Consider the following 23,749-nt stretch of genomic DNA (forward strand, 5'->3'; position numbering starts at 1 on the left):
TAATGTTCACATCAACCATCGGGTGGTTTGAATATCTCAGAAACTGCTGATCTCCTGGGATTTCTATGCACACCAGTTGGCAAAGAGCAGTGCAAAAAAACAAAAAAAATCCAGTCAGCAGAAGTTCTGCAGACAGAAATGCCTTGTTAATGAGAGATGTCTGAGGAGAATGGCCAAGCTGTCAAAGCTGACAGGGAGGTGACAGTAACGCAAATAAGCACACATTGCAACAGTGGTGTGCAGAAGAGCATCTCTGAACAGGCAACTCATCATAATTTTAAGTGGATAGGCTACAGCAGTTGAAATCTAAAAAATACACACACCTAATAAATACCTAATAAAGTGCGCACTGAGTGTATTAGTAATCATGGTGCCACAACATTTATTAGCGCGTAGCTCGCTAGTTTGGACTTTACACTTCGTAAAACTGGGATTTTTCAGCTCACTGGTTAGCTTGAATGTGATGAGTTCTGTGATAGAACGTATTAAATGTAAGTGAGAAAGTGATCCGAACAAACATATATATTCCCTTTTTCCTGGTTTTTCTTGCCAATCCACCTTGCTCTTCTTTCTGTTGACGACCTTCAATTTTCTTATCTGTGATGGGTAATAATCTTTGGCAAACAAATAAATGTCTTGTCTCTCTCCCGATCAGCTTGATTTGAGCGTCCAGAAACTGTGTATTCAGTGTGTGTACTGTATAGTCAGTGTGTGTGTGTGTGTTCCAGGTGAAATTGCGCTGTAGGAAAGGCATCCCTTCCTCTCTCAGAGCCAGGGCCTGGCAGCTGCTCTCCAACAGTGCAGAGCTGCTGGAGTCCAACCCCGGCAAGTTCGAGGTAATGTAACAATACTGTAACAACATGGCGTAATGTAAAAACATGGCATACTGTAACAACGTGGCATACTGTAACAACATGGCGTAATGTAACAACATGGCATAATGTAACAACATGGAATGCTGTAACAACGTGGCATACTGTAACAACATGGCATACTGTAACAACATGGTGTAATGTAATAACATGGCATACTGTAACAACATGGCATAATGTAACAACAAGGCATACTGTAACAACATGGCATACTGTAACACCGCATGCTGTAACAACATGATGTAATGTAACATGGCATACTGTAACAACATGGAGTACTGTAACAACATGGTGTGTTATAACATGGCATACTGCAACAACATGGAATCCTGTAACAGCATGGCGTACATTAACATGGCGTACTGTAAGGACATGGCATACAGTAACAACATGGAGTACTGTAACAACATGGAATGCTGTAGCATGCATACTGTAACAACGTGGAATACTGTAACATGGTGTGTTATAACATACTGTAACAACATGGAATCCTGTAACAGCATGGCGTACATTAACATGGAGTACTGTAAGAGCATCACATACTGCAACATGATGAACCGTTACAAAATGGTGTACTGTAACAGCGTACTGTAACAGCATGGCGTACTCTAACATAGGGTATTGTAACAATACTTGGCATACTGTAACTTGGCTTACTGTAACAACATGGATCACTATAACATGGTGTATGGTAACAGCATGGCATACTGTTGACCTGGGTTTGGCCAGTTTATCCCATTATTCCTGGCACATCCTTTCAAGCTTCGTCAGATTGGATGGGAAGCCTCTGAACTGCCATCTTCAGGTCTCTCCACAAACAGTCCCCTCCAAAATTACAAAAATCTAGATTTGTTAAACAACTTTGAACGTATCACCTTTTGTATCAGACCACCCTATTTATAGGTGAGCAAAAGTATTGGAACATGTGTCTGACAGGTGTTTCTTCTTGCCCGTGTGTATCCTGTTGGATTAATTGGTTAAACAATAAATAGTTCTGAATGTCTACTCTTGGTTTTAACCTTGGGTTTTGCTTGTGACTGTATTTGTCTTAGAAAAGATACTAACATGAAGACCGGAGAGCTGTATTTGGGAGAAATGCAAGCCATTTTGAAGCTTAGAAAAGAGGGGTAATCATTGGAGATAGCTTGTACAACTTGGAATGTCCTGAAAAAGAAAGAACAACAGACATCGAACAGGTCGACCAAGGAAAACAACAACAGCAGTTGATGACAGAAACATTGTGAGAGCTGTGAAGAAAAACCCCAAAACATGAAGTGTCATCGCAAACAATCTCCACATGGCAGGGGTGAAGGTATCTCAATCATCCATACAAACAGAGCAGCAATATAGAGGCTATAGCACAAGATGCAAACCACTCATCAGTAGTAAGATTACAGTACAGAGATGAGCCACAAACGTTCTGGAACAATGTTTTATTGACTGATGAGACCAAGGTGAACCTCTAGCAAAGTGATGGAAAGACCAAAGTGTGGAGAAAGAAGGGATCTGGGTGGTCTGGTACCATACTATGTTCGAAGTAGTTGAACACATCTGGGTGTAAATACCAGGAAATAAAAGCTGGAAATTCTGAATTTTTTTCTCCTAAATGTATTCAATGTATTGCAAAAGCAAAGGTATTGGCCTTTATGTTCCAATACTTTTGGAGGGGACTATGTTCTATGGGGTTTAAATCTGAGCTGTGGCTGGGCCACTGAAGGACAGTCAGAGACTTTGCTGTATGCTTCGGGTCATTGTCTTTCTGAAAGGTGAACCATCGCCCCAGTCTTAGGTTGCATACAGGGCAAGGACCTCTCTGTATTTGGCTGCATTAATCCGCCAAGCTTCACCATAGGGATGGCATTAGCCAGGTGATGAGCAGTGCCCAAAGAGTCACATTTTTATCTCAGACCAGAGAATCTATTTCCTCATGGTCACAGCGTCCTTTAAATGCCGTTTGGCAAACTCCGAGTGGGCTGTCATGTGCCTATTACTCAAGAGTGGCTTCCGTCTAGCCACTCAACCATAAAGGCCTGACTAATAGATTGCTGCTGAAATGGTTGTTTTTCTGGCAAGTTCTGCCATCTCTGCAGAGGACTTCCAAAGCTCTTTTAGACTCTTCTAGGTCTCTTCTCTGACCAGGCCCTTCTTGGCCAGACAGCCAATTCAAGGAACAGTCCTGGTGGTCCAAACTTCTTCCATTTCACGATCATTGAGGCCACTGTGCTCCTGGGAACCATTCAGTGCTTTAGAAATGGTTGTGAATTGTGGGACCTTATACACACAAGTGTGTGGCTTTCTAAACTATGTCCAATCAATTCAATTTACCACCATTGGACTCAAGCTCTAGGCACATTTCAAGGACAATTAAAGTAAGCAGGATGTACGTGACCACTAATGGAGTGCCACAGCAATGGGTTTGAATACTTATGCAAATTAGTGATTTCAGTTCTTGTTTTTTGATAAATTAGCAAAAACATTCTACCCGGTGTAGCCACAATAAGATCCACACAGCCGTTGGGCCCTTGAGCAAGGCCCTTAACCCTGCATTGCTCCGGGGAGGATTGTCTCCTGCTTAGTCAAATCAACTGTATGTCGCTCGGGATAAGAGTGTCTGCCAAATGGCAATAATGTAATGTAATGTAATGTAATACTTTCTGAAGCCACGGTATTTATGCTACGTTTATACATCTACTGCATGAGGACAGGTGCGTGTAATGCGTGTACAGACACACAGCCTGTGATTAATTCTTTCACTGGGTCACAGTGCTGCTCATTAGTTAAAACTTGTTAATAGCCACAGTGCAAAGCATTGGTGTAGGTTAAATGTATAATGTAAAAATGAGCAAACCTATGTTGTAGATGTTAAAGCTTCTATATTTCTATATCTCTGTATGTGTGTGTGTGTGTAGGAGCTGGAGAGAGAGCCGGGAGACCCTAAGTGGCTGGACATCATTGAGAAGGACTTGCACAGACAGTTCCCCTTCCATGAGATGTTTGCTGCTCGCGGTGGGCATGGGTAATGAACTAGACCCACACTCCCCACAATCCTGCTTTGTGCCAATAATATACCCTACTAACCCCACACTGTCCACACAATCCTGCTTTTTGCCAATAATATACCCTACTAACCCCACACTGTCCGCACAATCCTGCTTTTTGCCAATAATATACCCTACTCACCCCACACTGTCCGCACAAGCCTGCTTTGTGCCAATTATATACCCTACTAACCCCACACTGTCTCCGCAATCCTGCTTTGTCTCAATAGTATACCCTACTAACCCCACACTGTCCGCAGAAGCCCGCTTTGTCTCAATAGTATACCCTACTAACCCCACACTGTCCGCACAAGCCTGCTTTGTCTCAATAGTATACCCTACTAACCCCCCACTGTCCGCACAAGCCTGCTTTGTGCCAATAATATACCCTGCCAACCCCACACTGTCCGCACAATCCTGCTTTGTGCCAATAATATACCCTACTAACCCCACACTGTCCGCACAAGCCTGCTTTGTCTCAATAGTGTACCCTACTAATCCCACACTGTCCGCACAAGCCTGCTTTGTGCCAATAATATACCCTGCTAAACCCACACTGTCCGCACAATGCTGCTTTGTGCCAATAGTATACCCTACTGATCCCACACTGTCCGCACAATCCTGCTTTGTGCCAATAGTGTACCCTACTAATCCCACACTGTCCGCACAATCCTGCTTGGTGCCAATAGTATACCCTACTAATCCCACACTGTCCGCACAAGCCTGCTTTGTGCCAAGAATATACCCTACTAACCCCACACTGTCTCCGCAATCCTGCTTTGTCTCAATAGTATACCCTACTAACCCCACACTGTCTGCACAAGCCTGCTTTGTCTCAATAGTATACCCTACTAACCCCACACTGTCCGCACAAGCCTGCTTTGTGCCAATAATATACCCTACTAACCCCACACTGTCCGCACAAACCTGCTTTGTCTCAATAGTGTACCCTACTAATCCCACACTGACCGCACAAGCCTGCTTTGTACCAATAATATACCCTGCTAAACCCACACTGTCCGCACAATCCTGCTTTGTGCCAATAGTATACCCTACTGATCCCACACTGTCCGCACAATCCTGCTTTGTGCCAATAGTGTACCCTACTAATCCCACACTGTCCGCACAATCCTGCTTGGTGCCAATAGTATACCCTACTAATCCCACACTGTCCGCACAAGCCTGCTTTGTGCCAATAATATACCCTACTAATCCCACACTGTCCACACAAGCCTCCTTTGTCTCAATAGTATACCCTACTAATCCCACACTGTCCGCACAAGCCTGCTTTGTCTCCACAGTATACCCTACTAACCCCACACTGTCCGCACAAGCCTGCTTTGTGTCAATAGTATACCCTACTAACCCCACACTGTCTGCACAAGCCTGCTTTGTGTCAATAGTACACCCTACTCACCCCACACTGTCCGCACAAGGCTGCTTTGTGTCAATAGTATACCATACTAACCCCACACTGTCCCCATAAAGCCTGCTGTGTGTCAATAGTATCAATAGTATACTTTACTAAACCCACACTGCCTTTGTGATTGCTTTGTGTCAACAGTATATTCACACATACCTGTTCCCTGTCTCTCTTTCATTCTCTCACACACATACATTCACACATACCTGTTCCCTGTCTCTCTTTCTTTCTCTCACACACATACTTTCACACATACCTGTTCCCTGTTCCCTGTTCCCTGTTCCCTGTTCTCACTCATTCTCTCTCATTCTCTCACTGTGTCCGTCTTACTGACTTTCTCTCTCAGTTTAATCCAGTGAGCTTTATTGTTTTGTTGGCAGGAAATACATGAGTAAATATTGCTAAAGCAAATATGAAACATTTGTGCAGGAAAATAGCAAGCTTTTCTCTGTCTCCACCTGTCTTTGCTGGCACTATGAGTACATCCTTTCCTCTTCAGGGAGGCTGGTCTGCCTGTGCTGGTCTCTATGGCCAAACTGCTCACTGAGTCTGGACATTGTCAGTATTTTCCTCAGTTTTGTATTTTTGTGATCTGCCAAAATGTATTGTGTTTTTATGGCCAGATAACTTACTTTGTGTTTGATTGTTCCAATCGTTAAAATCATTTTCTTTACATTGTGATATAATTTAGTTTGCACTAATTTCCTGAGCTTTGGTTGTCCTGAGGCTGATTAGTGTCATTAGTGATGTAACACAGACTAACAGTAAGCTGAGGAGCTCTTGGCATTTCAGGGCTTTGTAATGGTAATGCTGTTCTCTCTCTCTCTCTCTCTCAGGCAGCAGGACCTGTTCCGGATACTGAAGGCGTACACGGTGTACCGGCCAGAGGAGGGCTACTGTCAGGCCCAGGCCCCAGTGGCAGCGGTGCTCCTCATGCACATGCCTGCGGAGGTGGGCGCAGCTTTCAGTATCGTACCGCTAGAGCAGCATTCAGTATCGTACCGCTAGAGCAGCATTCAGTATCGTACCGCTAGAGCAGCATTCAGTATCATACCCATAGAGCAGCATTCAGTATCGTACCCTTAGAGTAGCATTCAGTATCGTACCCATAGCTCAGCATTCAGTATCGTACCGCTAGAGCAGCATTCAGTATCATACCCATAGAGCAGCATTCAGTATCGTACCCATAGAGCAGCTTTCAGTACCGTACCCATAGAGCAGCTTTCAGTACCGTACCCATAGAGTAGCATTCACTATCATACCCATAGAGTAGCATTCAGTATCATACCCATAGAGTAGCATTCAGTATCATACCCATAGAGCAGCATTCAGTATCATACCCATAGAGCAGCATTCAGTATCGTACCCATAGAGCAGCATTCAGTATCGTACCCATAGAGCAGCTTTCAGTACCGTACCCATAGAGCAGCTTTCAGTACCGTACCCATAGAGCAGCTTTCAGTACCGTACCCATAGAGTAGCATTCACTATCATACCCATAGAGCAGCATTCAGTATCATACCCATAGAGTAGCATTCAGTATCATACCCATAGAGCAGCATTCAGTATCGTACCCATAGAGCAGCATTCAGTACCGTACCCATAGAGTAGCATTCACTATCGTACCCATAGAGTAGCATTCACTATCATACCCATAGAGTAGCATTCAGTATCATACCCATAGAACAGCATTCAGTATCATACCCATACAGCAGCATTCAGTATCATACCCATAGAGCAGCATTCAGTACCGTACCCATAGAGTAGCATTCACTATCATACCCATAGAGCAGCATTCAGTATCATACCCATAGAGTAGCATTCAGTATCATACCCATAGAGCAGCATTCAGTATCGTACCCATAGAGCAGCATTCAGTACCGTACCCATAGAGTAGCATTCACTATCGTACCCATAGAGTAGCATTCACTATCATACCCATAGAGTAGCATTCAGTATCATACCCATAGAACAGCATTCAGTATCATACCCATACAGCAGCATTCAGTATCATACCCATAGAGCAGCATTCAGTATCGTACCCATAGAGCAGCATTCACTATCGTACCCATAGAGTAGCATTCACTATCATACCCATAGAGTAGCATTCAGTATCGTACCCATAGAGTAGCATTCACTATCGTACCCATAGAGTAGCATTCACTATCATACCCATAGAGTAGCATTCAGTATCGTACCGCTAGAGCAGCATTCAGTATCGTACCCATAGAGCAGCTTTCAGTACCGTACCCATAGAGCAGCTTTCAGTACCGTACCCATAGAGCAGCTTTCAGTACCGTACCCATAGAGCAGCTTTCAGTACCGTACCCATAGAGCAGCTTTCAGTACCGTACCCATAGAGTAGCATTCAGTATCATACCCATAGAGCAGCATTCAGTATCATACCCATAGAGCAGCATTCAGTACCGTACCCATAGAGTAGCATTCAGTATCGTACCCATAGAGTAGCATTCACTATCATACCCATAGAGTAGCATTCAGTATCATACCCATAGAGTAGCATTCACTATCGTACCAATAGAGCAGCTTTCAGTATCATACCAATAGAGCAGCTTTCAGTATCGTACCCATAGAGCAGCTTTCACTACCAATAGAGCAGCATTCAGTATCATACCCATAGAGTAGCTTTCAGTATCGTACCCATAGAGCAGCATTCAGTATCATACCCATAGAGTAGCTTTCAGTATCGTACCCATAGAGCAGCATTCAGTATCATACCCATAGAGTAGCTTTCAGTATCGTACCCATAGAGTAGCATTCAGTGTCGTACCCATAGAGTAGCATTCAGTACCGTACCCATAGAGCAGCATTCAGTATCGTACCCATAGAGCAGCTTTCAGTACCGTACCCATAGAGCAGCTTTCAGTACCGTACCCATAGAGCAGCTTTCAGTACCGTACCCATAGAGTAGCATTCAGTATCATACCCATAGATCAGCATTCAGTATCATACCCATAGAGCAGCATTCAGTACCGTACCCATAGAGTAGCATTCAGTATCGTACCCATAGAGCAGCTTTCAGTACCGTACCGCTAGAGCAGCTTTCAGTATCGTACCAATAGAGCAGCATTCAGTATCATACCCATAGAGTAGCATTCACTATCGTACCAATAGAGCAGCTTTCAGTATCGTACCAATAGAGCAGCTTTCAGTATCGTACCAATAGAGCAGCTTTCAGTACCAATAGAGTAGCATTCAGTATCATACCCATAGAGCAGCATTCAGTATCATACCCATAGAGTAGCATTCAGTATCGTACCCATAGAGTAGCATTCACTATCATACCCATAGAGTAGCATTCAGTATCATACCCATAGAGTAGCATTCACTATCGTACCAATAGAGCAGCTTTCAGTATCGTACCCATAGAGCAGCTTTCACTACCAATAGAGCAGCATTCAGTATCATACCCATAGAGTAGCTTTCAGTATCGTACCCATAGATCAGCATTCAGTATCATACCCATAGAGTAGCATTCACTATCGTACCCATAGAGTAGCATTCAGTATCATACCCATAGAGTAGCATTCAGTATCATACCCATAGAGCAGCATTCAGTATCGTACCCATAGAGCAGCATTCAGTCCCGTACCCATAGAGTAGCATTCAGTATCGTACCCATAGAGTAGCATTCACTATCATACCCATAGAGTAGCATTCAGTATCATACCCATAGAACAGCATTCAGTATCATACCCATACAGCAGCATTCAGTACCGTACCCATAGAGTAGCATTCAGTATCGTACCCATAGAGTAGCATTCAGTATCGTACCCATAGAGTAGCATTCAGTATCGTACCCATAGAGCAGCATTCAGTATCATACCCATAGAGTAGCATTCAGTATCGTACCCATAGAGTAGCATTCACTATCATACCCATAGAGTAGCATTCAGTATCATACCCATAGAGTAGCATTCAGTATCATACCCATAGAGCAGCATTCAGTATCATACCCATAGAGTAGCATTCAGTATCATACCCATAGAGCAGCATTCAGTATCGTACCCATAGAGCAGCATTCAGTACCGTACCCATAGAGTAGCATTCACTATCGTACCCATAGAGTAGCATTCACTATCATACCCATAGAGTAGCATTCAGTATCATACCCATAGAACAGCATTCAGTATCATACCCATACAGCAGCATTCAGTATCATACCCATAGAGCAGCATTCAGTATCGTACCCATAGAGCAGCATTCACTATCGTACCCATAGAGTAGCATTCACTATCATACCCATAGAGTAGCATTCAGTATCGTACCCATAGAGCAGCATTCAGTATCGTACCGCTAGAGCAGCATTCAGTATCATACCCATAGAGCAGCATTCAGTATCGTACCCATAGAGCAGCTTTCAGTACCGTACCCATAGAGCAGCTTTCAGTACCGTACCCATAGAGCAGCTTTCAGTACCGTACCCATAGAGCAGCTTTCAGTACCGTACCCATAGAGCAGCTTTCAGTACCGTACCCATAGAGTAGCATTCAGTATCATACCCATAGAGCAGCATTCAGTATCATACCCATAGAGCAGCATTCAGTACCGTACCCATAGAGTAGCATTCAGTATCGTACCCATAGAGTAGCATTCACTATCATACCCATAGAGTAGCATTCAGTATCATACCCATAGAGTAGCATTCACTATCGTACCAATAGAGCAGCTTTCAGTATCATACCAATAGAGCAGCTTTCAGTATCGTACCCATAGAGCAGCTTTCACTACCAATAGAGCAGCATTCAGTATCATACCCATAGAGTAGCTTTCAGTATCGTACCCATAGAGCAGCATTCAGTATCATACCCATAGAGTAGCTTTCAGTATCGTACCCATAGAGCAGCATTCAGTATCATACCCATAGAGTAGCTTTCAGTATCGTACCCATAGAGTAGCATTCAGTGTCGTACCCATAGAGTAGCATTCAGTACCGTACCCATAGAGCAGCATTCAGTATCGTACCCATAGAGCAGCTTTCAGTACCGTACCCATAGAGCAGCTTTCAGTACCGTACCCATAGAGCAGCTTTCAGTACCGTACCCATAGAGTAGCATTCAGTATCATACCCATAGATCAGCATTCAGTATCATACCCATAGAGCAGCATTCAGTACCGTACCCATAGAGCAGCATTCAGTATCATACCCATAGAGTAGCTTTCAGTATCGTACCCATAGATCAGCATTCAGTATCATACCCATAGAGTAGCATTCACTATCGTACCCATAGAGTAGCATTCAGTATCATACCCATAGAGTAGCATTCAGTATCATACCCATAGAGCAGCATTCAGTATCGTACCCATAGAGCAGCATTCAGTCCCGTACCCATAGAGTAGCATTCAGTATCGTACCCATAGAGTAGCATTCACTATCATACCCATAGAGTAGCATTCAGTATCATACCCATAGAACAGCATTCAGTATCATACCCATACAGCAGCATTCAGTACCGTACCCATAGAGTAGCATTCAGTATCGTACCCATAGAGCAGCATTCAGTATCGTACCGCTAGAGCAGCATTCAGTAACATACCCGTAGAGCAGCATTCAGTATCGTACCCATAGAGCAGCTTTCAGTACCGTACCCATAGAGCAGCTTTCAGTACCGTACCCATAGAGCAGCTTTCAGTACCGTACCCATAGAGTAGCATTCACTATCGTAGCATTCACTATCATACCCATAGAGTAGCATTCAGTATCATACCCATAGAGCAGCATTCAGTATCATACCCATAGAGCAGCATTCAGTACCGTACCCATAGAGTAGCATTCAGTATCGTACCCATAGAGTAGCATTCACTATCATACCCATAGAGTAGCATTCAGTATCATACCCATAGAGTAGCATTCACTATCGTACCAGTAGAGCAGCTTTCAGTATCATACCAATAGAGCAGCTTTCAGTATCGTACCCATAGAGCAGCTTTCACTACCAATAGAGCAGCATTCAGTATCATACCCATAGAGTAGCTTTCAGTATCGTACCCATAGAGCAGCATTCAGTATCATACCCATAGAGTAGCTTTCAGTACCGTACCCATAGAGCAGCTTTCAGTACCGTACCCATAGAGTAGCATTCAGTATCATACCCATAGATCAGCATTCAGTATCATACCCATAGAGCAGCATTCAGTACCGTACCCATAGAGTAGCATTCAGTATCGTACCCATAGAGCAGCTTTCAGTACCGTACCGCTAGAGCAGCTTTCAGTATCGTACCAATAGAGCAGCATTCAGTATCATACCCATAGAGTAGCATTCACTATCGTACCAATAGAGCAGCTTTCAGTATCGTACCAATAGAGCAGCTTTCAGTATCGTACCCATAGAGTAGCATTCACTATCATACCCATAGAGTAGCATTCAGTATCATACCCATAGAGTAGCATTCACTATCGTACCAATAGAGCAGCTTTCAGTATCGTACCCATAGAGCAGCTTTCACTACCAATAGAGCAGCATTCAGTATCATACCCATAGAGTAGCTTTCAGTATCGTACCCATAGATCAGCATTCAGTATCATACCCATAGAGTAGCATTCACTATCGTACCCATAGAGTAGCATTCAGTATCATACCCATAGAGTAGCATTCAGTATCATACCCATAGAGCAGCATTCAGTATCGTACCCATAGAGCAGCATTCAGTCCCGTACCCATAGAGTAGCATTCAGTATCGTACCCATAGAGTAGCATTCACTATCATACCCATAGAGTAGCATTCAGTATCATACCCATAGAACAGCATTCAGTATCATACCCATACAGCAGCATTCAGTACCGTACCCATAGAGTAGCATTCAGTATCGTACCCATAGAGCAGCATTCAGTATCGTACCGCTAGAGCAGCATTCAGTAACATACCCGTAGAGCAGCATTCAGTATCGTACCCATAGAGCAGCTTTCAGTACCGTACCCATAGAGCAGCTTTCAGTACCGTACCCATAGAGCAGCTTTCAGTACCGTACCCATAGAGTAGCATTCACTATCGTAGCATTCACTATCATACCCATAGAGTAGCATTCAGTATCATACCCATAGAGCAGCATTCAGTATCATACCCATAGAGCAGCATTCAGTACCGTACCCATAGAGTAGCATTCAGTATCGTACCCATAGAGTAGCATTCACTATCATACCCATAGAGTAGCATTCAGTATCATACCCATAGAGTAGCATTCACTATCGTACCAGTAGAGCAGCTTTCAGTATCATACCAATAGAGCAGCTTTCAGTATCGTACCCATAGAGCAGCTTTCACTACCAATAGAGCAGCATTCAGTATCATACCCATAGAGTAGCTTTCAGTATCGTACCCATAGAGCAGCATTCAGTATCATACCCATAGAGTAGCTTTCAGTATCGTACCCATAGAGCAGCATTCAGTATCATACCCATAGAGTAGCTTTCAGTATCGTACCCATAGAGTAGCATTCAGTGTCGTACCCATAGAGTAGCATTCAGTACCGTACCCATAGAGCAGCATTCAGTATCGTACCCATAGAGCAGCTTTCAGTACCGTACCCATAGAGCAGCTTTCAGTACCGTACCCATAGAGCAGCTTTCAGTACCGTACCCATAGAGCAGCTTTCAGTACCGTACCCATAGAGTAGCATTCAGTATCATACCCATAGATCAGCATTCAGTATCATACCCATAGAGCAGCATCCAGTACCGTACCCATAGAGTAGCATTCAGTACCGTACCCATAGAGTAGCATTCAGTATCGTACCCATAGAGCAGCTTTCAGTACCGTACCGCTAGAGCAGCTTTCAGTATCGTACCAATAGAGCAGCATTCAGTATCATACCCATAGAGTAGCATTCACTATCGTACCAATAGAGCAGCTTTCAGTATCGTACCAATAGAGCAGCTTTCAGTCTCGTACCAATAGAGCAGCTTTCAGTACCAATAGAGCAGCATTCAGTATCATACCCATAGAGTAGCATTCAGTATCGTACCCATAGAGTAGCATTCACTATCATACCCATAGAGTAGCATTCAGTATCATACCCATAGAGTAGCATTCACTATCGTACCAATAGAGCAGCTTTCAGTATCGTACCCATAGAGCAGCTTTCACTACCAATAGAGCAGCATTCAGTATCATACCCATAGAGTAGCTTTCAGTATCGTACCCATAGAGCAGCATTCAGTATCATACCCATAGAGTAGCTTTCAGTATCGTACCCATAGAGCAGCATTCAGTATCATACCCATAGAGTAGCTTTCAGTATCGTACCCATAGAGTAGCATTCAGTGTCGTACCCATAGAGTAGCATTCAGTACCGTACCCATAGAGGAGCTTTCAGTACCGTACCCATAGAGCAGCTTTCAGTATCGTACCCATAGAGTAGCATTCACTATCATACCCATAGAGTAGCATTCAGTATCATACCCATAGATCAGCATTCAGTATCATACCCATAGAGTAGCATTCACTATCGTACCAATAGAGCAGCTTTCAGTATCGTACCCATAGAGTAGCATTCAGTATCATACCCATAGAGTGGCATTCAGTATCGTACCCATAGAGTAGCATTCACTATTGTACCAATAGAGGAGCTTTCAGTATCGTACCCATAGAGCAGCTTTCAGTACCAATAGAGTAGCATTCAGTATCATACCCATAGAGTAGCTTTCAGTATCGTACCCATAAAGCAGCATTCAGTATCATACCCATAAAGCAGCATTCAGTATCATACCCATAGAGTAGCTTTCAGTATCGTACCCATAGAGCAGCATTCAGTATCATACCCATAGAGCAGCTTTCAGTATCGTACCCATAGAGTAGCATTCACTATCGTACCAAGAGAGCAGCTTTCAGTATCGTACCAATCGAGCAGCTTTCAGTATCATACCCATAGAATAGCTTTCAGTATCGTACCCATAGAGTAGCATTCACTATCATACCCATAGAGTAGCATTCAGTATCATACCCATAGAGCAGCATTCAGTATCATACCCATAGAGCAGCATTCAGTATCATACCCATAGAGTAGCATTCAGTATCGTACCCATAGAGCAGCTTTCAGTATCATACCCATAGAGTAGCTTTCAGTATCGTACCCATAGAGTAGCATTCACTATCGTACCAATAGAGCAGCTTTCAGTATCGTACCAACAGAGCGGCTTTCAGTATCATACCCATAGAGTAGCTTTCAGTATCGTACCCATAGCTCAGCATTCAATATCATACCCATAGAGTAGCTTTCAGTATCGTACCCTTAGAGTAGCATTCAGTATCGTACCCAAAGAGTAGCATTCAGTATCGTACCAATAGAGTAGCTTTCAGTATCGTACCCATAGAGTAGCATTCAGTATCGTACCCATAGAGCAGCATTCAGTATCATACCCATAGAGTAGCATTCAGTATCGTACCCATAGAGTAGCATTCACTATCATACCCATAGAGTAGCATTCAGTATCGTACCCATAGAGTAGCATTCACTATCATACCCATAGAGTAGCATTCAGTATCGTACCCATAGAGCAGCATTCAGTATCATACCCATAGAGTAGCATTCAGTATCGTACCCATAGAGTAGCATTCACTATCATACCCATAGAGTAGCATTTAGTATCGTACCATTCTGTGTCATAACCATAGGAGAGTGACATCCTCCATTGATAGGTGCAGCATTCTTGCCTTGTTTCTCTGCATACTCATGTGTGCGCGTGTGTTTGCGCATTAATATCCTCACTCTGTGTGTGTCTGTCTCCGGCAGCAAGCCTTCTGGTGTCTGGTGCAGATCTGTGAGACATATCTACCTGGTTACTACAGCGCTGGCCTGGTGAGTACTTAAATAAAATAAAGTTTCTAAGTCTGTTTGAAGCTAACTGCTGACATATTGTCCCTTCAGATGAGATGGCTGCGTTTTTAACAACATTGTTGTTTGGATGAATTTACGGCATGCAATGGAATGGAGTCTTAGTTTTGAGTAGTGATGGGAACAGGTGTTCTGAATGAACTTGTTCGTTCACTTGTACTTCCGGGAAAGTAAGTGCATGAGTTTCATATGTTCCTCCTTCACAGCATTGAACTGTATTGGTTCACAGCATTGAGCTGTACTGGTTCACGGCATTGAGCTGTATTGGTTCACGGCATTGAGCTGTGCTGGTTCACGGCATTGAGCTGTACTGGTTCACGGCATTGAGCTGTACTGGTTCACAGCATTGAGCTGTACTGGTTCACAGCATTGAGCTTTACTGGTTCACAGCGTAAACGAGCCGGCCGCTTGTGGCTCCCTAGGAATATCACCCAGCCTAGTTGCGGAATTGATTGAACATTCCCCCCTTTTAATATTAATTTAGGATAATGTGTGAACCGCAACCAAAGTGTAATTGGTTAAATAACCACCATCATTACCCCTCTTTTAGACAGCATTCGTTGACGCCACTAGTTGCCCTGTTGTAGCATAGCCTAATAATCAGAGGAAAATAGAACAATAAAACTAATAAAAAAAGGATTGCACCCAGACAGTAAGCAGTCAGATCTGGCCCGAAGACAGTCAGTACCGGCACAGATCCGGTACGGCGTCACTTGCTCTGCAGGCAGCTGGTCAATACATTGAACATCTGTTTAATTATGCTTTGCTGTCTGGATGATACTCCACAAAAGGCATCTGCTTAGTAGCCAAAATAATCAGCTATGAATATCATTAATAAATGTTTTTATCTTCCAAAGCTTCATTTCAGGTTTCTTAAGAAATTGTAAGCTATGAGACATTTATGTTAAAGTTTAAATTACATAGGCTACAATTACATTGTACATAATGTAACATTAACTCAAATGAAATTTTAATTCAATTAAGACAACACCTGAAATATATTATTGCAGACTACACATAGCTAGCTACGTTTCAATATACTACCTACAAAAATAAAATTACACGATGTCCGTTGTGGTCTTTGCAAAAACATTCATCACTTGTATTGCGTAGTTGAGCTGTACTTTAGCGCTGTACTATCAGTTCAACACCGGCTCATTCCTCCATTCCTCCATTCGGTCGGCCGACTCAGTGTGGCTCCACAGCTCGCTGACAGGGACAAGCATATTTTTAGCTGTTTGCATTTGGAGCTTTGTGTGCACTTTCCTGACGTCCATTAACCTGGCCCTCTCAGGAAGCCATCCAGCTGGATGGGGAGATCTTCTTCGCCCTGCTCCGACGCGTCTGCCCCATGGCCTACCGCCATCTGAAGAAGTTTAAGATCGACCCCATCCTGTACATGACGGAGTGGTTCATGTGCATCTTCTCCCGCACTCTACCCTGGGCGTGCGTACTGCGCGTCTGGGACATGTTCTTCTGTGAAGGTCTGTGTCCCCCCCACTCCCACTCTCACACCCACTCCCACTCCCACTCTCACTCCCACTCCCACTCTCACTCTCACACCCACTCCCACTCTCACACCCACTCCCACTCTCACACCCACTCCCACTCTCACTCACTCATACACTCTCTCACTCACTCTCACTCTCACTCCCACTCCCACTGTCACTGTCACTCCCAATCCCACTCCCACTCCCACTCCCACTCTCACACCCACTCCCACTCCCACTCCCACTCCCACACCCACTCCCACTCTCACACCCACTCTCACACCCACTCCCACTCTCACACCCACTCTCACTCACTCTCACACCCACTCTCTCTCTCTCTCACTCGCACTCTCTCTCTCTCTGACTCGCACACACACACTCACTCATACACTCTCTCACTCACTCTCACTCTCACTCCCACTCCCACTCCCACTGTCACTCTCACTCCCACTCCCACTCTCACACCCACTCCCACTCTCACACCCACTCCCACTCTCACTCCCACTCTCACACCCACTCCCACTCCCACTCCCACTCTCACTCTCACTCTCACTCTCACTCTCACTCTCACTCCCACTCCCACTCTCACACCCACTCTCTCACACCCATTCTCACACCCACTCTCACTCTCATTCCCACGGATCAGTCTACCCCTCCTCTCTCACTCTCACACCCACTCTCTCACACCCACTCTCACACCCACACCCACTCTCACACCCACTCTCTCTCCCACTCCCACTCCCACTCTCACTCTCACTCTCACTCTCATTCTCATTCCCACGGATCAGTCTACCCCTCCTCTCTCACTCTCACACCCACTCTCACACCCACTCTCTCTCCCACTCCCACTCTCACTCCCACTCTCACTCTCACTCCCACGGATCAGTCTACCGCTCCTCTCTCACTCTCACACCCACTCTCTCACACCCACTCTCACACCCACACCCACTCTCTCTCCCACTCCCACTCTCACTCTCATTCCCACGGATCAGTCTACCCCTCCTCTCCCACTCTCACACTCACTCTCACGCCCACACCCACTCCCAGGGGTCAGTCCATCCCCTGTGGCATTTTGAGGTAGGCTGCTGATTGACTGATGGGGCTGTGGTGATTGGCAGGTGTGAAGGTGGTGTTTCGCGTGGGGCTGGTGCTGCTGAAGCTGACTCTGGGGTCAGTAGAGAAGCTGAAGGAGCTGCAGGGCATGTATGAGACCATGGAGCGACTGAGGAACATCCCCCCTGAGAGTGTGCACGAAGACGTCCTCATAACAGAGGTACACACACACACACTCACTCACTCACACTCACACTCACTCACTCACACTCACACTCACACTCACACACTCACACACTCACTCACACTCACTCACTCACTCACTCACTCACACTCACACACTCACTCACTCACACACACAGACACTCACTCACACACTCACTCACACACACACTCACTCACTCACTCACTCACTCACACACACACATGCACACACACTCATACACACACTCATACACACACTCACACACACACTCATACACACACACACACACACACACACACACAGTCACACACAGTCACACACACACTCACACACACACTCACACACACACACACACACACACACACACACACACACATACACACACACACACACACAGTCACACACACACTCACACACTCACACACACACACTCACACACTGTGGTGCGTTCCCCAGGTCTGCTCTGTGCGGGTGTCGGAGACCCTGATCGAGCGGGAGAGCAGTCTGCAGGTGCGTCGGTGGCGTGATTCCCGCGGGCCGCTGAGCCACCAGCCGGGCCGCCGGCTGCACGGGTCCCGCAGCATCCACCAGCTGCAGCGCCGCTCGGCTGCCCTCAGCTCCGGCGGGAGCTTCTCCTTCCTGGGCCCCGCGCCCCCCCCCGGCCCGCTCCGCGCCTCCTCCAGCCTGCTCTCCCTCCCCGGCTTCCGCCGGTCCAAAGCCCCCTTCCTGGCTCCCTCCAAGAAGGCCTCCCTCTATGGGCTGGAGCCTGCGCAAAGCTCCACCCACAGCCTGGCCTCAAAGCCACCGTCCGGCCCGCCAGCCCCCAGGGCCCAGACTCAGGGCGCCCCGGCCCCCGGACCTGCCGGGGCCAAAGCCCCACTCCCTCCCCACACCCTGTCCCCCAAGGTCGTCTCGGAGCAGATCACCCCCACCATCCCGTCCCCCACCGCCAACAATGCCCCCATGCCCCCCTCCCTGCCTGGGGAAAAGGGGCCGCCCACGGCAACGGCAGCGGCAGCGGAAGAAGGGAAGAAGAAGAAGAAGAGGAGCAAGGACGATAAGAAGAAAGAGAAGGAGGAGGAGAAGAACAGGGCTCGAGAGCGCAGGGAGAAGGACCGGGCAGAGAAGGAGCGGCAGAGGAAGGAGAAAGGGGGCAAGAAAAAGGAGAAGGAGAGAGAGAAGGGGGGAGTGGGGGGTGGGGGTGAGCCAGAGGAGAAGAATGGTGCCACAGCTCCCAGAGATTTGGCCTAATTTCACACAGAGGGTTAGGCAGGCCTAATTTCACACAGAGGGTTAGGCAGGCCTAATTTCACACAGAGGGTTAGGCAGGCCTAATTTCACACAGAGGGTTAGGCAAGATTTATTTCACACGGAGGGTTAGGCAAGATTTATTTCACACGGAGGGTTAGGCAAGATTTATTTTACATAGAGGGTTAGGCAGGCAGGCCTAATTTCACACAGTGGGGTAAGCCAGCTTAATTTGGCACAGGGAGCTTTTGGCAGGCCAAAGCAGAACAGCCCCGAACAGCGTGAGAGATGAAGAGTGGTCTGTTGTATGTCATGCACTTGACCACAAGGACACCGTAATATTGCCCGCTTTCGAAGGTTGCAGTGGCTACAACTAGATTGTAATTTTTCAACATCACTGACTTTGCTCTCTCTGGTCCTAAAGAATCAGACCGATCCCCACGCCCCAGTCTCTCTGGTCCTAAAGAATCAGACCGATCCCCACTTCCCAGTCTCTCTGGTCCTAAAGAATCGGACCGAAACTAAAACACATTCCCACAGCTGCCTGCTATGGCCTCGTGTTTTATTTCATTTTGTTATGCTTTTTTAAAATTGATGTCTTTATGAAGGAGAAGAATCAGATGACATCAGGTTGACATGCTGGTGGACTAGAAGTTGGGCACAGCTGGTGCTGAGCTGTGTGTGTACATAGTCTGCCCATTTCCCACCCCGCTCCACTCACTCATTTCCTGTGTCTAACTGGAATGCCAAAAAAAAACACAGCCTCGAAGGAAAGTCATAAAATACCTCCTGGGCGACGATAAGTGTCAATATCGGCTGCTCTGGAGGAGCTATTTATTGCAGTGTTGTTTGTGTGTTATTATGGTGTAGATTGTTGTGGCCAAGCCGGACTTGTTCCCTTCTCCATCTCCCTCTCTCGTGGGGTACAGTCTCTCCATCTCTCAGTAAAATTTGTAAACGGAGGGAAAGAGGGGATTCAGAAACAGGAGAGGAGAAAAGAGATGGGACGTTAATGCCTGAAGGATGAGTACACCAAGACTAACTGTTAAATGTGTTATTGTACGCTGTCCCCAAGACTTTTCATTTTCAAGTTTTTTTCAAAGTATTGCATGTTGCTCTCTTCCTTTTGTAAGTTTACAGAAACTTAAACATTGCAGAAAAGGGGATTATTCCTGGGAGGCTTCGGGAAAGGAAGCCCCTTATTGTTCACAGATCTGCCTTCATGGTCGTAAATGAACTGGAAAGCAAAGCGGGCCGTTCACCAACACTCCCTCCTTAAGCTCTTCATCCCCTTCAGCTGCGATGGCCTTGGAGAAGCTCCAGACGGACGGGTTCTGCCTGAAGCCCAAAGTCCTTCTCGCCAGGTGTAGGAGGCAAATCTCAAGTCTTTGCGATGGTGTTCTTGCAGGTTTCATTCTAGTGTTAGATTGAAAAAGGCGCACTGTTAATGGACAGAAAGATAATTGGATTGGAAATCATGCACCTGTTAATGCGTACCAACCCGGATATTAAGTCTGTTTACAACGTATGTATGCATTTCAATTGATATTATTTGAGCAGAAAATTTAGAGAATCATTTTTGTACCACTATATAAAACTTAGTGTGCATTTCAAATTGATACTTAATATTGCTCCACCAAAATTGTGCTGGTAATTAAGTGCCACCAATTGACCAAGCCCATGGATATGGTGAAGAGTCAGGGACACAAGAACCACCCGAGTTCTTTCTGTAGTCTAATGTAGCATTAACCGCCCAACAGGCTGTAAGATATGTATACATACATTTCTTTAATTTAATCAGATATCCTATATATTATGTATTATTTTTTACTTTGCATTTCATTATTTTTCTATGATATTGAAGATGCCTGCTTGACTGGAACACAAGGAGGTTTTAGAAGTCCCAGTGTCCGGTGTTAAGGGTATGTCGGACATATTTTGGTGTGCACAAGGAGACATTTTGCACATATTCTGTTAAAGAATAATGAACTAATTAATATTTGTACTGTAGTTATGAGATGGCAGTTTTTTGTTAGTTTTTTTTAAATGGGAGCAGTCCAAGATGTACATGCTTGGAATAGCCAAAGGGGGCCCACCACTTTCCTTCTGATGGAGTCCTGCCTCTACAAGGAAGCGAGGGGGGCCGTTGTCATAAAACTAATAACTAAAACTGTGCTGTTGTCGTCGCTACTGCATTAGCTGTTGTTGAGTCGTACCTCCACGACGTATGGCAATTACCAAAATGTGCTGTTCAGACAGGTTCCAGACTAGAAATCAGCACTGCCTGTGTGCATCTTGAGTTCTACAGAGGCCAGGGCTCACCATGCAAGGCCAGTACTTTGAAAATAAAAAAAACAGTCAAGATCAATAAATGCGCAAAACCTTGTTTTGAGCCCCTATTAAAACTAAACAAAATTTTCTCAATTTTCTTTGCCAAAACCCGTTGGGACTTTGGTGCCACTTCATATTGGACTTGAAACTGAAAGGGTTAACATGCAGCTTTCAAATCACCAGTGACTAATTCCACGATTGGTGTATGCTAGCACTCACTGCAGTTCTAGAGGGGCAAAAGAAGGGTGCCTTGTTATAACAGCACATATGGTCGTGTATGGATGACTCAGTTGGGCCCTCTGTTTGGAGTTGAAGTGTTATTACAGGTCTCCCCATCGTTATGGACATACAGGGTTTGGCGAGTATTACAGTGAATGGCGTATTGCGAGCAGTGGAGTCAGTGTGAGTGTGTGGAAGGGGACTGACGGCTGGCTGCAGGGACAGAGGCAGTTAAATGGCTGTGTCGTGCTGTTTGGTCTGGGTGGGGTTATGGCTGTGTGCTGTTTGATGTGGGTGGGGTTATGGCTGTGTGCTGTTTGGTCTGGGTGGGGTTATGGCTGTGTGCTGTTTGATGTGGGTGGGGTTATGGCTGTGTGCTGTTTGGTCTGGGTGGGGTTTTGGCTGTGTTCTGGGTTGTTTGGTCTGGGTGGGGTTATGGCTGTGTGCTATTTGGTCTGGGTGGGGTTGTGTGTGCTGTTTGGTCTGGGTGGGGTTATGGCTGTGTGCTGTTTGGTCTGGGTGGGATTGTGTGTGCTGTTTGGTCTGGGTGGGGTTGTGTGTATGGTTAAACAGGGACAAACGGAACCCTTCCCTGTGAGAGAGGTGCGCTCCGCTCCGCTCCGGAGTTTGGTTGCGGCTCTAACTGGAGTCCTGGATACCTTTCCTTTCCCTTCCCTGCTGCTCTCTGCTGCTCCCTGCTTTTCCCCGCTGCTCCCTGCAACTCCCCGCTGTTCCCTGCTGCTCCCCGCTGCTCCCCACTGTTCCCCGCTGCTCCCTGCAGCTCCCCGCTGTTCCCTGCTGCTCCCTGCAGCTCCCCGCTTCTCCCTGCAGCTCCACGCTGCTCCCTGCTGCTCCCAGCCACAAACGTCTGAAAGTATGTTCTCTGGAACAACACTGCTGGACCTGTCTGTATTTTTTCATGTTTTGCCGCTGGTCCCGTTTCCTCAGTCTGTGCTTAATTTAAGGTTTTTCTTTTTATTTTTTGTTTTTGGGTGATCTTTATCTTCTTGTCACTTTTTTCTGTACAGTCTGTTTTAAAGTTTACAAGAAACCATGATTGTTAAAAATGAAATAAATAAATTAATAATATACATCATTCCTTAACTGTGGAAGAAAATCTACACTCCAATGTACTTAATGAAAATAATGGTGATGAATAATAAATAATCTATTAAAGGTCCCTGTTGATGGTGTGATTATTTCAACCCTTGTAAGTAAAAACAAATGGTTAATAAGATCGTGAAATTCATGAAGTTAGAATACTGTCATTGATCATTCTCTGCAACTTTAATTTGACATTTATTGATATTTAAATTGGGGAATATTAACCCTGGTGTAAAATCCAGCGATGTCCAGTTTGAAATTGCTAGCTACCAGCTGTTATGCTTGAGCTGTTATGGAGCTGTGAATGGATTTCAGCTTTAGAGTCAGTGGTAGGGTTTAGGGTTGGGCATGTCCAAATTTTCTGCTGGTGTAGTTGCATATGGCTTTTCAGCTTTTCATGGACAATTCCACCATACGAGTCCGACACTATTTTTATTTATTTATAATTGGCTCAGGCTAGATTCACATCCCGCAGTGGGTAGCACTGCCGCCTCACAGCAAGGAGGTCCTGGGTTCGAATCCCCGTTGGCCGGGGCCTCTCTGTGTGGAGTCTGCATGTTGTCCCCGTGTCTGCGTGGGTTTCCTCCGGGTACTCCGGTTTCCTCCCACAGTCCAAAGACATACAGGTTAGGCTGATTGGAGAGTCTAAATTGCCCGTAGGTATGAGTGTGTGAGTGAATGGTGTGTGTGCCCTGCGATGGACTGGCGACCTGTCCAGGGTGTATTCCTGCCTTTCGCCCAATGTATGCTGGGATAGGCTCCAGCCCCCCTGCGACCCTGTTCAGGATAAGCGGGTTCAGATAATGGATGGATGGATGGATGGATAGATTCACATCCATATTGTTGAAGATCAGTCAGGGCTAAGTGCCGGCGATACATAAAGGTTCTTGTGGGGAGACACCTATGGGCTG

General features: G+C 45.6%; 1 protein-coding gene across 1 annotated transcript in view; it reads left to right on the plus strand.

The window, feature by feature from the left end:
• The window catches only part of LOC133114457 (TBC1 domain family member 10A-like), a 32,288-nt gene extending 9,374 nt beyond the window's left edge, over positions 1–22,914 (plus strand). Inside the window, exons 4-10 of the mRNA XM_061223868.1 lie at positions 729–836; positions 3,782–3,888; positions 6,170–6,284; positions 15,087–15,152; positions 16,483–16,672; positions 17,797–17,951; positions 18,393–22,914. Of these exons, the coding sequence (XP_061079852.1) occupies positions 729–836; positions 3,782–3,888; positions 6,170–6,284; positions 15,087–15,152; positions 16,483–16,672; positions 17,797–17,951; positions 18,393–19,187 (1,536 nt within the window). The 3' untranslated portion in view covers positions 19,188–22,914. The remainder of the gene's footprint in view (positions 1–728; positions 837–3,781; positions 3,889–6,169; positions 6,285–15,086; positions 15,153–16,482; positions 16,673–17,796; positions 17,952–18,392) is intronic.
• The last annotated feature ends 835 nt before the right edge of the window (positions 22,915–23,749 follow it).

Source organism: Conger conger, chromosome 16 (assembly GCF_963514075.1).
Source record: "Conger conger chromosome 16, fConCon1.1, whole genome shotgun sequence".
Classification (NCBI taxonomy): domain Eukaryota; kingdom Metazoa; phylum Chordata; class Actinopteri; order Anguilliformes; family Congridae; genus Conger; species Conger conger.